The sequence below is a fragment of the Microchirus variegatus genome, assembly GCF_963457635.1.
Source record: "Microchirus variegatus genome assembly, chromosome: 18".
In the NCBI taxonomy this organism is placed as follows: Eukaryota; Metazoa; Chordata; class Actinopteri; order Pleuronectiformes; family Soleidae; genus Microchirus; species Microchirus variegatus.
This window is the reverse complement of record NC_139819.1, coordinates 3,589,974-3,606,571: the sequence shown is the minus strand read 5'-3', so window position 1 is coordinate 3,606,571 and position 16,598 is coordinate 3,589,974. Positions and strand designations below refer to the sequence as shown.

Sequence of the window (16,598 nt, the reverse complement as noted above, 5' to 3'; positions counted from 1 at the left end):
ATAGTGTGACGTTTTTGTCAAATTTTGGGTAAAACATTTTTTTTCAGATTTTGGATGACATACTATAGTATGACTTTTTGATGGTGATGTAAAATTGCTGATTTTCTTAATGGACTTTGGTGCAGAGGGGGATAGAGCCTTACAAATATGCGAAAAGGCATATATAAAGAGACATATATGATTCAATACACAACAACACAACACAATAATGACCAGATTAAAAGCCTCCAGGCATGAAAGTTTGAGCAGAGCTGTTGCAGCGAGATGGCGAGGAAAAGTTGGACCAGATTTGGCACCGACGGCGGTGGAAGTAGCACCTAAGTGAGGACTTTTTGTGCAAACGTGGGGCGCTGTGTTTTGTGTTTTCACCCTACTTGTGAAGTGAACTGTACAATCTCTGTCCTACATAACACTGAGCAGTAGAATTGAAGTGAGAGACGCCGAGTAGTTTCTTTCTTTCTCTTCATTTTGAACATTTTCAAGTCAGTTTAAAACTGGTATTTACTCTATATTTGTTATTATTATATAAGTTTTGCCTCATAATCCGTTCCTTTATATTACGTCGGAACTGGGTATGACGTCACCTCCAAGTTGATTTTGTTCCAGTTGGGTATAAAGCATGCATTTACATTATCATTTATCATAATCTTCAGTTTCATAGACTGTTTCATTTCAAAAGACCAAACTATGTCATAGCCTCACATAACTTTTTCAGGTTATACCCAGATTACTTGTGCAAGTTAAGCTGAAATTAATGGAATTTCTTTCTTGGATTTTTCTTGGATTTGCTTGTGTTTACATTTTCGTTTACCTTTTTTTTTCTTCTAAATTTAAAAGCTTCCTATTATTCCAAACAGTGAACTATTTTCTTAGCACACAAAAGCAGAGTAGACCCTGAAATTAGCAGCTTTATGTACTGAAAAATAAAAAAATACATTTGAATCTGGAATTATTTTGCATAAAAATAGTATTATTTAACTGTATTTTGACCCAAGGAATCAGAAATGGAATAAAACCTGGTCATCGAATGAGTAGCGGTGGATTTACGATATGAGCTTAAAAAGATATCACAGTTTAATCAAAATAAGGATATTTATGATGATATTTCACAGAATTAAAAAAAGTAAAAGTTTGTTTTGATATGGAATGAAAAACACTTGACCATATGAATATATTTATGATGAAAAATGAATCCATGAATAAAAAAAACGTGTAAATAACTCATTCTAACTGGCAGGCTGCAAGGACATTGATTGAGTTGACTCTGCTCTACATGGTATATGACTTAATGTCCAACAAATAAGACAGATGTGTAATTAACAGTAAAAATATCAGTGTGTTTTTGACCATTGACGTCGGTGGCGGCCATTTTAAAGGGTCTGTTTGGCTGAAACCCGTCTTGAAGTTTGCAGTTTAATCGAAATCTGACACCTGGCTATAAACGGAAAGCACCCAAAACAGAGTAAGATTCCTATCAGCGCATGAACAACAAGAAAAGACAAAGAACAACATTATCATAGCGTGACGACGACGACGATCACGAGCAGAAACAATGCAGGCAGATTCCAGCCTCCGCTGCCAACCACACCCACACACAAACATCCAAATTAAAACACGAGAAGCATGACAGTAATGTCTGATGACGTCCGTGAAGTCGTCACTCACCTTTGTCACGCCACTGCAGATGCAGCTCTGCCTGAGTCTCACCTTCGATGAGATTAAAGCTCAGTAATCTAATCTCTAATAGTGTTTTTAATCCGGCGAACTCTCAAACACACACTCTGTGGTGTTTGTTGTAAATCATCTGTTGACAGTGTTTTAAATGTGACGGGCAAATAGACTCTGATCTCCTCTAAGAGTCAAACTGAACCAGCAGGTTACACAGTTTTTTAAAACACGCACACTTTCATCAGCCGTCACCGAGGTTTTTTGCGTCATTATTCGCCACCTGAAGGAAACGATGGTCGACGGTAATGAGAGGTGTGAGTTATTCTCGTATTTACACCACGTCTTTCTCTCTCTTATGTGTCAAGTTGATGAATGTCGAGCTGTGGTTATACCTAATTAGTTTGTTGTTTTCATAACCTAAGAAGGAAGAGGGATCGTCTTTCTCAGCAGAACAGAGAGTCATGGTGGAGAAAGAATCATCTGTTCTCGTACTTTTTCTAAATAAATGAGCTGTTTGAACTGGAGAAATTGAAAAATCTGGAGTCAAATGTGATGTTTTCACATGGTTTAAACCAAATAGCATATTTATGTCAAACTCTGTATTTAGTGGGGACCTTCATCTGTTTACACACCAACATTATGGGGACTTAAAAACAAGTCCCCATAACATATGTTATTATATTTTAAGACCATTAAATGGTTAGGATGAGGTTAATGTTAGGGTTTGGCCAGTAGTAGTAGTAGTAGTAAAGAGTTAATGTTACAGTGAGTCTCAACGAAATGAATGTAAGTCAATAAAATGTCCTCTGAAATCATGGAAACCACCATCGTTTTGGGGACCTTTGACCATCTGGGGACATTTTGTCTCATTTTGGCTTTTTCTGGGTTAAGACCTGGTTTAAGGGTTAAAATTAGCTTTAGGTTAATATTAGACACATAGTTGTGATGTTTATGGTTAGGGTAAGGGGCTCAGGAATGGATGATGTCAATAACGTGTCCTTACTAAGATATAAAACATCATCAGTTGTATTTTATGAGCTCTGACATGAATGAAACTTGTGATGTGATCTTGTCTTCCAGAGGTGCCGCTGGTCCTATTCCTGTTCCTGCTCATCCCTCTGGTCTGGCTGTGGGCAGGTCTGCACATGGGCTACAGGAACCTGTGGATGCTCATTCTCTACGTCATCTTTAACTGCTTCCTGGTGAGTTCATCCACTGACTTTTGACTATTGGCAGACACATTTTTTTCAGGTTTTCAGAAAAGTAACTTAACTTACAAAACAAGAGAAAAAAACCTCCTCCAAGGCCACTCAGTCTCCCTCAGTGTCAACACACACCCCATCCAAAATTTGTCCTTTAATTATCTGCTCAAAGACGAACTAATGGGGCCAATAGCAACGTCCATATCAGAGGTAATGCATTTAAATATAGATAGATATTTCACTCCAAAAAGCCACTAAAATCAGTGATTCCAAAAGACCACAGATGGGACGCAGGAGATTTGTTGTGGGTCATAAAATGTAGTGATTATTTATTTAGCAAACGTTGTAAATAAGCTCTTTTTTGTGATTTTTGCCATTTTTAAATCCCCCATATAGAAAGATTTGTGAAACATTGACCGTGATACAGTCGATAGAAACAAGTATAACATGTCAAATCTTTGTTGCCATGACAATAACACTAATAATTCAACATTCAATACAGTACATATGTCCAAAATTATCCCACAAATGTAGACGTTTATCGTCAGTGTCTTCCTCCCGCGGTATCTTTTGCATCATATCGTCCTCCTTAATCTCTGTTGCCATTTCGGACATTAATCTGGGTTGTTGATTTTGCTTGTGCAGAGCGTTCTCGTCCTGAGAAGTATTCATAACAAAGAGCTGCTGGCGTCTAAACTCTGCTGTGAACTGAAAAAACACACACAGGGACATTTAAAGAGGCTACAGGGCTTAATAACAACGATAAAATCTAGATGTGTTTATTTGAGTTGATAGGGATTTATTCCTCGGTGTGGAGAGGGCGGTGGTCATTGTGTTTGCATTTTATGGACTGCATTATCGGACGGCTTCTCTGGAAAACAAAATTGACTGGTGCTGATAGACTCATAGAGTCAGAGAGTGATGAAAGTGTGAAGACCTGCTTTGATGTGAGGGAGGTGGAGAGAGAGAGAGAGAGAGAGAGAGAGAGAGGCAGGGTTATGACTGATCACTGCTGCCTCTTAAGCCCAATTTATACTCCTGCGTAAAGTGCTCTGCGTAGGCTACGCAGAGTCCTCTGCGTCGACGCAGAACCTGTCGAAGAGCCTCTGCGTCGTCTCCGGGTGCACGGAATATTTTTTAAGTGTCCGTCACTCCGTCAAGGGACAACGGAGACGGCAAGAGCTGCGATTGGTCCTCAGGACAGGCCGAGCTAAGCTGCTCTGTGCCGGCTCTCAGTGCGCTCCGGGCGTCCTGACAGAGGCGGAGCTGATCCCCGCCGATAACGCCACTGCCGAACTATAAATACGTCATATCTTAACACACACAGCACATGTTTAGACTCTAAATGGCCAATTTCTCGCCTCAAATTATCTTAAAACTGCGTTCCGTGACACAGAAAAGTGAGAAACGGCCACTTTTTCAACAACAACAGTCTTTCTCTCTCTTTCTTTCTCGGACGCCATTGCTCACTGTAGCCAGAAGCACAACAACCTTGCGCAGCGACCCCTACTGATCGGGCGGGAAATTGCAGCGAGTGTCCGTCACCACGACGCAGAAGTATAAATGCTCGAGGCTTCTCCGTGGTGACGCAGACGGATAACGCATACGCAGTCGGAGAAGTATAATGTGGCCTTTACTATCATCTCTCGCTCTCTCATCGCCTCCACTTTACACTTTAAGTGTTCATTGTTTTTTCCTCTTCGTTTTCTCTGTTTGCTCCTCTGTGAGTTTGCCCACATTTCGCTCACCTCCGAGCCTCCGCGGAGATAACGAGCAGGTTTTTAATGAAGTTCCAGACGATTCAATCACCAAGCGTCTCCTCGCACCTGGAGCACTGCGGATACATTCGCAACACAGACATCAGGGTTTATAGAATGAGCTCAACTCTTTTTCGTCAGGTTTCTGTGGCCAAATGTGTAAATAGATTAATTGTCTTTTCGTGTGCCACGGCTGGTCTGTGGTAACCCCGTGGTGATATGTGACGTTAGCGCGCTAAAGACAACAGCGCTGCACCAAAGTAAACGCCTGGTGTTGGCACAGTGACTAATGAACAGAGGGCTGATGTCAACGCCAACAGATGATGTCACGTGTTGCACTTGTTTGTGACGCTGCAGCGGAGTTTGTCCCACTCACTCTTTGACGTGATGTCATCCGTTTACACACTAGTGCTTGTTTTAAAAGGGTTTTAAAGGTTCCGTTGAGCAGAAGCTACCGTTTTATATTGTGCACAATCGTTTGAATTGTTGTTTTTCCATTACCCCAGAACGAAGCCGCCATTTTGGACCGCCATGTTTTTACAATAGCCACAATGGATAAAGTGATATCTTTAAGTTTTGATGCTAACCGAAGGCTACAGTACACAGTTTGGAAGGGAAGAGTGAGGTGAGGGATATTAGAAATACTCATGTAACTAATTACCATTAGTTACATGAGTATGTTTGATATTTTGGGACCCGTAAGGGTTATATCCAAGCTGGTTTGTCCATAGTTTCCACCCGTGACTGCCCACTAATGGCGCTTTTCCATTATACAGTACTTGTACTGCATGGCTCAAAATTAGGCTGAATTTAGCTGAATCCCCCTCCCCCTACCCCTTGTTTTTGCACATTCATTTGAGGAGTAGGGCTGTCTCATTTCTCATTTGGGTTAAGGACTACGGCCAAGCCGTAGGGCTACGTAGCCCTTGAAATGAAGCCTCCAATGGACCACACTTGAAAAGGAGGCTTTTGAGGAATTTCCAAGCATCCCCCGCGTCACCTGTCGGTAAATCTTTTCGGAAGCGATGGCTCAAGCCAAGGACTCGCACAAATGTATTTTCAGCATTTTGAATTACTAGCTAGTCGTAGCCGATGCTAACATCCCGGTGTTCCTTTTCGTAAGTGGTTAGCTAACTGCTATCGCTATTTGTTTAGATGAGATATCCGATAACCCTTGACACGACACGTTGAGGTTTTATGTGAAATTGTGTGTGTGTGCACAGTGAATGTGTTACTATTACTACTCCTCGGTTGATTATACGGGCGCGCTGCTTTGATATCGCTCGCCGACTCGATTGTCGATGTAGCAGTCCGGGAGCGTCAAGTGAGGATGATGGCGTGACGTAATGGAGGGGTGTCTCATTTCTTAGGGGAACGTTCTAACCCCTAGCACCCTCAACTCTGTATTCAGGGCCAAGGGGAACTCCGATAAAGGCGAAGGGGGAACGGGTAGAATTGGGATTCAGCTTTACTATGCTCATCTACGCAATTGACGTCTAAACCATTTAACATTAGCAAACCTTGTTAGTTAGTTTTTTTAATTTTGAGAAAAGGTAAAAATCCAGCCTTAATCTCTTAGGCTTTAAAGATTAAAGACCCTCTGTAGTGGCCTTAATACTCTTTTCTTCTTCTTTAATTATCTCCCCAAGGCCTCTGCTACCTCCAACATTCAATCTTCTAATGTCCACCTTGGACACATAAACATACAGACATGCATATACACAAACACACACACAGTCATTTCCACTGAGAGAGAGGTCAAACGTAGCATTAAGCGACTTCACGTCAGCTTTAATAGATGACCCGTCCTCGTCGACGCGGCCGCATCCTGCAGCCAAGTCTTTAAACCCAGACTAAACAGTCTTTTAGAGAAGAATTATGACAATTGATTTTTCAATTGTGGCTCCCGAGCTGCCACCTCAAACCTCAGACTAAAGCTCCAGCCTCTGGGGGGTTTTGAGATGGAGTCATCAGAACGGAACGGACAGGTGAAAGAGCCCCAGAGCCAAAGGACATCGAAGCTCATTGATTAGCAGGAAACAAATGGGTCTGACCTACTTTACGAAGCACCGCTGAATAAAACAAAAGAAGGACTCGGCCTTGATGGAGATGCAGCTCCCATGTTCTAAGCATGTGTGCAATCCAATCAGGTGTGAAGGAGAAAAGAGTTTATCGTAGAACTTCCATTAAGGACGGAATGAAAGTTTAATGGAAGTAAATGGGATTGAGGAGACTTGTATGTTCCTCTCACCTCAGAGAGACTTTAGTTTGTCATGGTTGATGAAGCAGTAATGTGGTGCTTCAGGTTGCTCTTGTTCTCAAGATTGTTTTTTTTTTGAAGGTCGACTCCATGATGGAGACAAATCCAGCTGATATAGTTCAAAAGGTGAGGTTCACCCTGGACATCACAGGGCAAAGACATAAAGACGACCATTCACTGGCTCCCAGTTAACTTTAGAATCCATTGTTCTTACTTTTAGAGCCTTAAATGGTCACGTTCCTTCTCATATCTGTGATCTGCTGCACCTCCACTCTCTCAGTCATCGTCGTAGGTCGCCAGGTCAGAGGCGACTAGCGCTCGTGCCCTCAAACTAAGTTTAAAACTCATCAATCATCATTTAAACAGGCTTTTAGTTGAATCGAGGGTTTTCTAGGACTGTATTTATTATTTTTATTTCATTTTATTGGGAAGCACTTTGTCGTTTTTATCTGTGAAAAGAGCCATATAAATAAAATGTACTTAATTAATTACTTACATGTCCAATGAAACACCAAACTGCTTTTCTATTATTTACAGTACATCTCAGTATTTATAGTCTTGTAACGTTTATTGATTAATTGGTTCAAGTGTTTTTTCAATGATCAAAACAAGCTTTCTTTCTTAAATCTGAAGATTTTCTGGTTTCTTTTTGCTTCATTGGACAAAGAAAATGATTAAAACTGAATCATTTTAGTTTGTGCACAAATCAAGACGTTTGAGAACATCATCATTTTCAGGTGATGAATTTCACAATACACAATAAATCCTCTCTTGATCTCACCTGATAACCATAATAATCTGCATTTGTGAGTCACTGGTCAGTCTAAGGTGCTACATGATGACCACCTGTTTCCACATGTAAACAATGCTCATTTGTGTCTCAGGGTCTTTATTTTTGAATCTTTTTTCCATTTAGCTCCGTTTGCCTGGAGGTTGCGAGTCATTATGACGCCGTATGTTTCTGCTGCTGCTGCAGACTTTATGTGGTCCAGCAGTTGTTATTGTTTCCCATCATGTTGTGAATTTTCCATTAGGAGAATTTTCCGTGTTTACCCCGGTGGTGGTGGTGGTGGTGGTGGTGATGGTGGTGTTGTTGTTGTTGATGATGTGGTTGTGTGGCTGGCACCACCTCCCTCCCCACACCTGATTATACTGAGCACCATTAAACACACACAGATGCTACAGCTGTGCGAGGCTTTGTGCTGCAGAAGAAAGCAACTTTTAGTCTCCACCCGGTTTGACTCTTTATCAGAAAATTAGACTTGTAACGTACGCAGGCTATTGTTTTCTTAGATTTCTTATAAAAATCCTTTGTTTTTTATTGGAACTACATTGTTGCTGATGATCCACATTTAAGCCAATCCATACCATAAAACTGCATTATGTAATAAATCTAAATCAACTGGCCATAAAATCCTCCTAATATGTCACAGAGACTCAGGAATAATGTTCATATAACAAACTGAACTCACCAACAACAACAGTACAGACAAAATATTTGCATTAAAAAATGTTTATGTTTTGAAATCATGTTTTGGCATGTGGCGCCACCTACCGCCGTCTACCTATCATATATGCAGTCAGTAGAGTCTCAGCTGTCGAGCAACCACGGGTTGCCAGTTACGTCAAAGAACGAAAACCTTAAAAGACCTCTGTATTTTGAATTTGAATGTAGTAACCGGTTTTGGCCACATTCTTACATATGGCACCTTTAACTATACATATATATATGTATATGTATACATATGCATGTATATATATATATACCAGTCAGTATATATATATACATGCTTATACATAATTATATATGTAGAAGCTCTGAGCTGTGCGCTGTAACCCAGATGGGAAAAAAAAAAAAACATGGAGACTTTGAAAGGCTCTGTGGGGCGTAATAATAAATAAATAAATAAAATAACATCAGAAGCAACAAAAAAAATCATCAAAAGTGAGCGATGTGCTGCAGCTTTAATGAGCGCCATAAAATCACATGTTCACAGCGTGTTCCCCCAGTTATGACTGTAGGGGGCGTTATCAATTATCCGTCGACAATGAAAACTAAAACTGTCCCCAAAAGCAACGTGAACATTCTCACCAGTCCCTACAGTCGGTGAAATATCAACTTTTTTGTTGTTTGATTTTTTTTTACATCCAGAAGTTATTCTTCTTCTATTTTGATTTTATTTCACTTTATTCTTACTTTTTGTCCTACGTTCTTCCTGCTCTCTCTCTCTCTCTCTCTCTCTCTCTCTCTCTCTCTCTCTTCTCCGGCCTCCTGCTTCCCTTCCATAAAGACGTGGCCTCTCCGGTGATCAGGGAACACTTGTATAACTGTGGTTGTAAAACCTGTTCCTCTGGCTGCGCAGTCTGCACTAATCACCCACAACACCACTGTGATGAATAGCAAAATAATACACTCCCAGACACACACACACACACACACACACACACACACACACACACACACATTCTTGTACTTGCTGCATACTGAGGACTGGGTTGCTGACATACTGAGGACCAGCATTTCCACTTTATAAATCAACACAATTATAAATATCTACTTCATGAATGACATCTACTAAAATTTGACCCAAAATGTTTGGTCCAAAATTTGAAAAAAACCTCATACAAAACTGTCATCCAAATTTTTTTTTAAAAATTGACGCAAATATTTTGGTCCAAAATTTTAAAAAAAATAAAAAATTGGACCCAAAATGTTTGGTCCACAATTTAAAAAAAAAAATTGGACCCAAAATGTTTGGTCAAAAATGTGACAAAATGTGACGCAAAATTTTGGGTCAAAAATTTGAAAAAAAAATGTCCTCACTTTGTTGGTTAAAAACCCTCACTGGTCCTCTGTACGGCGCAAGTACAAGAACACACACACACACACACACACACACACCTGTCTGCTTTTGTTCACTGTTCCAAGTGAACACAAAGCGAAAAGTCCATTTTGTTCCTTTTTCTTTATTATTTAGATAAAGAAAAATGCAAACAAAGAGCGGTTAAATAAAAAAGTACACTCTGTCGTTAATCTGACCTCTAACACTCGAGGATTTGCAGAACTGGAAGTGTTTCTGAACTCTCTCCGACAGCAGACGATAAAACACAGCCAATGACGCGTGAAGTCGTCCTTTCTTCCATTTTACAGCAGATGTTTGCAGAGGTTCCCTTTTTTTTTTTATTGTGCCGAAAAATTCCACATTTAGGATAAACCCATAAAGATGCGGTTTCCGCTCGTCTTCCTCTTACTGCTGAACAACGTCACCGTCGTCGCTGTTAAAAAGCACTTTCGTGTGTCTCAGGATACTGTACAGCAGCTCAGGTGCAAGCTCTGCTAATGTTGTTTGTTCATGGACTGTTTTTTTTTCACTTGGTTTTACACGACATCATAGTTTTGTAAAAAAGAGTCAAACGTATTCTCCCATAGATCAGTGGTTCTCACACTTTTTACACCACCTGAGAAAATATCGAGCTCTTGAACTAACACCGTTATCACCAACGTTAAAAAACAGTGGTGTGAAATAAATAGGCTGAGCAAAGTCAGGAGGCAGATTTATTACCATCCTCCTCTTCCTCACATATACTTTACATGCGCAGTTTAATCAAGCTAAGGCCATAGTCTGACTAAGACAGGCAATCGGACTACTTGCAGTGTCCGAGTATACATGCGGAGAAAATCGGAAATTTATTGGCCGTGTAAGTCTGACTCCGCCTCCGTAGGTGGTGCTGTATCTCTCTATAAGCTTGTACGTACAGTGTTGAATCAGTTTCCTCTGGAGCTTTTACGTCTCGGAAAAACAAGCAGTGATCGGCGAGATGGATCTGTATGTTTCGTACCTGCAGTACATGTTTATCGCAATACAAATTCGATGTGATCCGTGTTGTCCGAAGAAAGACGCCTTTTAACGACTTTTGATTTCCACCATCGTCTCCTTCTAATTCTGGGTCAAAGAACGCAAAGTCAGACTCCAGTCCAATTCCAGTCTGATTCCAGTCCGACTCCAGTCCCAGTCCGACTCCAGTCCAACTAAGCGTACACATGCAACTTCAACCTTCAACCTTAAACATGCAGGAGTAGTCGGACTATGAATCACATCACCTCGGTGTGTTAGTCTGACTAAGACTAGCTTGATTTTAGTCGGACTAACATGGTAACATGACAATAAGAAAACCAAATTATCGTCTTTGTCCAACTAAATACATTTTTTAACATACATGTAAACACAATGACTGGTATAGAGAAATTAGATTAAGATAAGGCGCTTCTAATTGTTATTATATACACTTTTTGTTTAATTTTCCTGAAAGTGCCACCAGAGGAAGTTCGTGTACCACTCGTGGTAAACGTACCACACTTTGAGAACCACAGCCGTAGATGTTTTTTAGCGGTTAAGGTCTTCCACTTGTTGAAACCGTAGCAGCAGTTTTACTCAACCTCCATTTCCTGTCGCTGGCACAGACGCAGATTCACGCCTTCAGGCCTCTTCCGACCTCTGTCTCGCGGCCGCCGTCATCGCTCCCGCCTGCTGAATGTTGTGAAATACCGAGCGGCTCCGCGATATGTGACACTCTGGTGTTTTGGGGTAATTCGCAGCCCGGTGCTGTTGACCGGCAGGAACTTTTGTAACGACGAGGAAGTGGCGGATGTAGAAACGCCAGGGTGTCAACGATGTCATTGATGTCGTGGTGATGATGATGATGAAGTCATTCACCGCTGATCACACAGGAGGTTTTGTGCTGTTAGTGATTTATAAAATAGTGAGTATAAAATTAGTTTTTTTTTGGTTAAGGTCGTAGAAGATCATCTCTAAATGCACAACAGGTCAAACCTTGTAAGAGCAGATCAGGTGGTGACCTGTGTACCTAATAAAGTGGCAGGTGTAACAAAGTTACATGAGAGGTTTTATGAGATACAGAGGAAGTCTGACCGATTACTTCATGCTGATTTTTTTTTTTTTTTTTTTTTTTTTCCCCCTGCTCTTTCGACACAGGGCTTGTACGTGTTTGCCGTTTACTTCATCATGCACAACCAGCTGCTGTGGCCCACGAAAGCCAGTTACACGGTGGAGATGAACGGCCACGACTCTCCTGACTCCACGTACCAGGGAGGAGGAGGAGGAGGAGGAGGAGGAGGAGGAGGAGGACCCACGACTGTAGGGGGCGACATCAGCAAATCAACTCAGAATCTCATCAGCGCCATGGAGGAGGTACGACACACACACACACACACAGAGATGAGGGAACTAAAGATCCATACGTTGAATTACATATTGACTTTTTATTTCAGCGCACTGCTTTGCTCAGCCCCTGCTACATGTTTTACCTTACTTAAATTTTTAGGGCTGCCATCACAATGCACTTGTATATTTTTAATAATAAAATCCAGTATAAACTTACTAACTAAATAAATAAATACATGAAGCAGCCACCCAGATAAAACAAACTTGACTTTAATTAGCATGTGAATGGAAATAAAATAAAAGTTGTCAGCAAGTTCCTGAGAAACAAAAGTGTATAAACTTTCACAGAGAAGTAAATCACAAGCTGAGGAATTAAATATTAACCCCTCTGTTACCGACAGGATTCAACATGCGTACTTACTCATTACCGTAACTCCTAGACCGCATGTGATATCTGGATCATTCTAAAACTATGGATCCTATGACTCTATAATTAAAAAACTATGGATTCTATGACTATAATTCAAAAACTATGGATTATATGACTCTATAATTCAAAAACTATGGATTATATGACTCTATAATTCAAAAACTATGGACTCTATAATTCAAAAACTATGGACTCTATGACTCTGATTCAAAAACTATTGACTCGATGACTATAATTCAAGAACTATGGGCTCTATAATTCAATTCATATGGGAGATAAAGTGGTAGCTGGTTGGATGGATACAGGAAAGCAGAGAAACATGTTTGTTTCCATCAGCTTCTCAGTACCGTTATTACTAAAACGGTTGAATAACTGCCAGATATTGAAAGTGAAAGTTATCTTGGGAAAAATGGGTCAGAAGAACTCAGTCATTAAATTATTTTTTTGAGAATATTATTTTGAGATAATTCTAGGGTTAATTATCCGTCAAAGATGTAAAAAACAACCTCATTCCTTCTCTTTTCTCCACGCTATAAAGAGTTATTTTAATGCTCTTTTCCTTTATTTGTCTGTGGTTATAAAATTTCAATACAAGCATCATCACATCATTTTTTTCTGCCGAGTCACTGCAGCAGCGACTCATAACTGGTTTGATCCAGCGCTAAAAAAGCCACCACAGGTGCGTTCACACGCAGCAGCTTCTCTGTGCAGTGACGTCAGCATCCTGTTATCGTACAACAGCTTTTGAGTCTGAGCCCAAATCTGTGGAAACAGGCACAGGTTTGAGAGGAGAAATCTCCTGTCTTTGCTTCACCAGGTTCCATCTTCTCACTCCTGTCAGGGCTTTTTTTTTTTTTTTTGTCCTCATTCCCATGGTCTTGTTTGCTCATTCCTGGTCTTGCCTCACACATTTCTCACGTCAGCTGAGTGTGACTGTGCAGAGAACATTACCGCTCACACACACACACACTCACACACTCAGTGCACTTCTTATTTTTACTACTTTATCTGTTGAGGTTTTATCTCAGGTCTCACTTCATTAGTGTGGCCTCTCCCGAGAGAGTCTGCCGTGTTTGTTTCTCCCGTCTTACTGTTTTTTTTTATTTTTATACTTAAACAACACCGATGTCTGCTGGAAGTGTTTTTGTTTCGCTGACGTCTTGGAACATTTGTGTCCTGGAGGAAAATGAGATTATTTTAATGTGGGACTGAACGTCACCAACATTTTCTGACGTTTCTCCATAATTTAATGTTTCATGATTTATTAAGAGGGGACAGACACACACCGCCCTCACTAACAGCCACATTAACACACACACATGTAAACCACTTACTTACTCCTCGGCAGCTTCATTGGTAGAGAATTCCCTATAAGGATTGAGCTGCAGAGGAAACCCACTCTCCATGAAACTCTCCCTGATCTCCTCCTCTTCGTGAGGGCACAATCTGACATTTTTAATACGTAAAATAAAAGCCACGGCACCAAGTGTGTCGGCGTTATATTAAAGCTGTAGTGCGTAACTTTCAAAGGTTAACTTTTACGTTCCAGCTATCGTCAAACGGCTTCACATGACGCTGATTAATCCTCACCTCCACTCGACTCGACTTCTGTTTTTCAGAATACTGCACACAGGAAGTGATTTGTTTTGTTGTTTTTTTTTACTTTCACACAGTTGGCGGCAACAGCAAGACTGCTCTAGCAAAGCGAGACAGCCGCAAACATGTTGTAGTTTGACTGAAAACACCAAGAAGGACCCGCAAAAACTTGCACTAGATGTAAATCCTACTGCTAAACTGCTCCATTTTTATGTCCCAGACATTATCTATGTCACTTCCCGACATCCCTGAATGCATCTTCTGCGTTGTCATGGACCTTTAAAGGGACAATATGTAGTATTTATGGGTTTATATTACCCAAAATACACTTTTGTATACATATTACGTGCTCCTGCATTGTCTAGTTGCTGTAAAATATTCTTTGTTTCATTTTCGTAGTGTTTCAAAAAGTCATTTAAAATAACATGGTCGCGGTCCGCGGTTGCATAGCCACTGTTAGCAGCGAGACGCCATGTTTCTACCGGAGCCTGTAAGGACAAACGCGAGAGAACAAATCAAGCGTCTCTTTACTCGTAGCAGGAAGTCCCGCCTCCACTCTCTCCGCTTCGTCTGCTACGGCCGCGGTAGCTCCGCCCTCTCCCTCGCCTCACGAACCTCATCTGCTGACACGGAGAAAGACGACGAGGACGACATTTGACCAGCTGCGGATACCGTAGCGCTCAGGGAAGGGAGGGGGTGAGCAGAGCAGCAGGTCTTTGTTGTAAATTTCAGCCTCTCCTCTAGATGGCACTATAAACTACTTACTTCCCCTTTAAACGATGCCTTCTCTAAAAAGGTGCAGTCGTCCCATTAATGGGGAAATACTACATGATGAGAAACATTGATAGCGAGCATATATTCAATATTATACACCAGTGAGTCGTGGAAAAGTGGCATAATGTGTCGCTCGCAGCTGCTGCTGTTCCTTCGCCGCGCAGCTCCAATATCGCTGGATCGCAGACTTCATTAGAAAATGAACCCTGAAACACTGCAGAAACAAAGATGTCCTGCACAGCTGAAGACGATTCTATTTCTATCTGTCATATTTATACGTACATGCGCGCACGCATCGACGGAGGCTCTGTGCGTCTGGTTGTTCTGTCAGCGTCGTTTCCATGTTGTTGGCTCGTTTCAGAGTGAAACCTTAAACCCACTCACTACCCTCACTCTTACACCATGAACCTGCTGTGACCCTGTGGGTTGGCCTTAACCCTGCGGGATGCTGGGACAGCGTGAACTCTGCCTGACCCCCCCGACTCTTCACAGACATGATTACACACAGATGACAGCCACGGCCATTCTGTGTGTGTGTGTGTGTGTGTGTGTGTGTGTGTGTGTGTGTGTGTGTTCACTCACTTCAAAAGTACTTCATAATAAATGTACTATCTCTACTTTTGCTGCTTCAAAAGGGAAAAGCACACGTTTTTTCACACCTGTAGTATTAATAGTTGAAAATAGTGACTTTTATCCGGACAGTTTAACAGAAAAAGCATTAAAAAAAGGGACATAAAGACATTTTAAGAAAGAAAACTACTCCAACAAACTCAGTGAATGATCTTCACGTCCTGTTTTATCACAAATCCTTTCAGTGTGTTGTGTTTTCGGTACATTTTCCGATCAATAATTTGACTCCAGCGAGTGTAACGCGGTGATATTTGATGTTTACTTCACATTAACTGCTTGTTAAATATGTTGCAGTTTAAGTTTTCAACCAGATCTGTAAACGCTCTGCGTTGCTCTGTGTGTGTGTTAGATATCTGCAGACTGGGAGCGAGCGTCCCTGCGTCACGGCGGTCCGCACGGCGGCGTCTTCAAACCCAGCCCCGTGATGGGGACGTACGGCACGGACGGAGGCTTCATCAACACCAACCTGGTCACCGCCGACGAGGAGTCGCAGGAGTTTGACGACCTCATATTTGCCTTAAAAACTGGTGAGGGGGTCGCACCCGACGCTACAGTGAGCCGCGGTTTCGCGCTGTCATTTATATAAGATACACATTTCAAGTACAGCGCAGACAAATACAAATACTGCAACTAAAACAACAATAATATCATTCCAAAATGAATGTAAGTCAATGCAGTGTCCTCAGGAGAATAGCAGCATAAATCTGTGTGTGTGTAGAGAGAGTAAGTCATTGTGCTGCTGACCTTAAATCTCGCTGCTGCCAAGAAAACCATTCTTCCTTCACTGCCACATCAATGTTTAATGAGCTGAAGGCTCAGCCTGCTCACTGATTTATCATCAACACACGCACACACACACACACACACACACACACACACACACACACACACACACACACACACACACACACACACAGTGTCAACTCTGAAGCCACTGAGATCTTTGACCGCAGCATAAATTTGAAAATGTTCGCACGACTCGTTAAGTTTTGTCGAGCGTCAGCGATCAAAAACGTTCACGCAACGGACGACAAATGAGGCTTAAAACGAGGGTCGTGAAGCTCTTTGTAAAACAAGAGATTAACTCGTACGTTCTTA

At 41.4% G+C, this 16,598-nt stretch overlaps 1 protein-coding gene across 1 annotated transcript in view; it reads left to right on the top strand.

The window, feature by feature from the left end:
- The window catches only part of adgrv1 (adhesion G protein-coupled receptor V1), a gene marked incomplete at both ends in the record, with an annotated part of 129,106 nt that overhangs the window by 109,517 nt on the left and 2,991 nt on the right, over positions 1-16,598 (top strand). Inside the window, 3 exons of the mRNA XM_083905111.1 lie at positions 2,749-2,870; positions 11,882-12,097; positions 15,850-16,027. Coding sequence (XP_083761237.1) covers positions 2,749-2,870; positions 11,882-12,097; positions 15,850-16,027 — 516 coding nt within the window. The remainder of the gene's footprint in view (positions 1-2,748; positions 2,871-11,881; positions 12,098-15,849; positions 16,028-16,598) is intronic.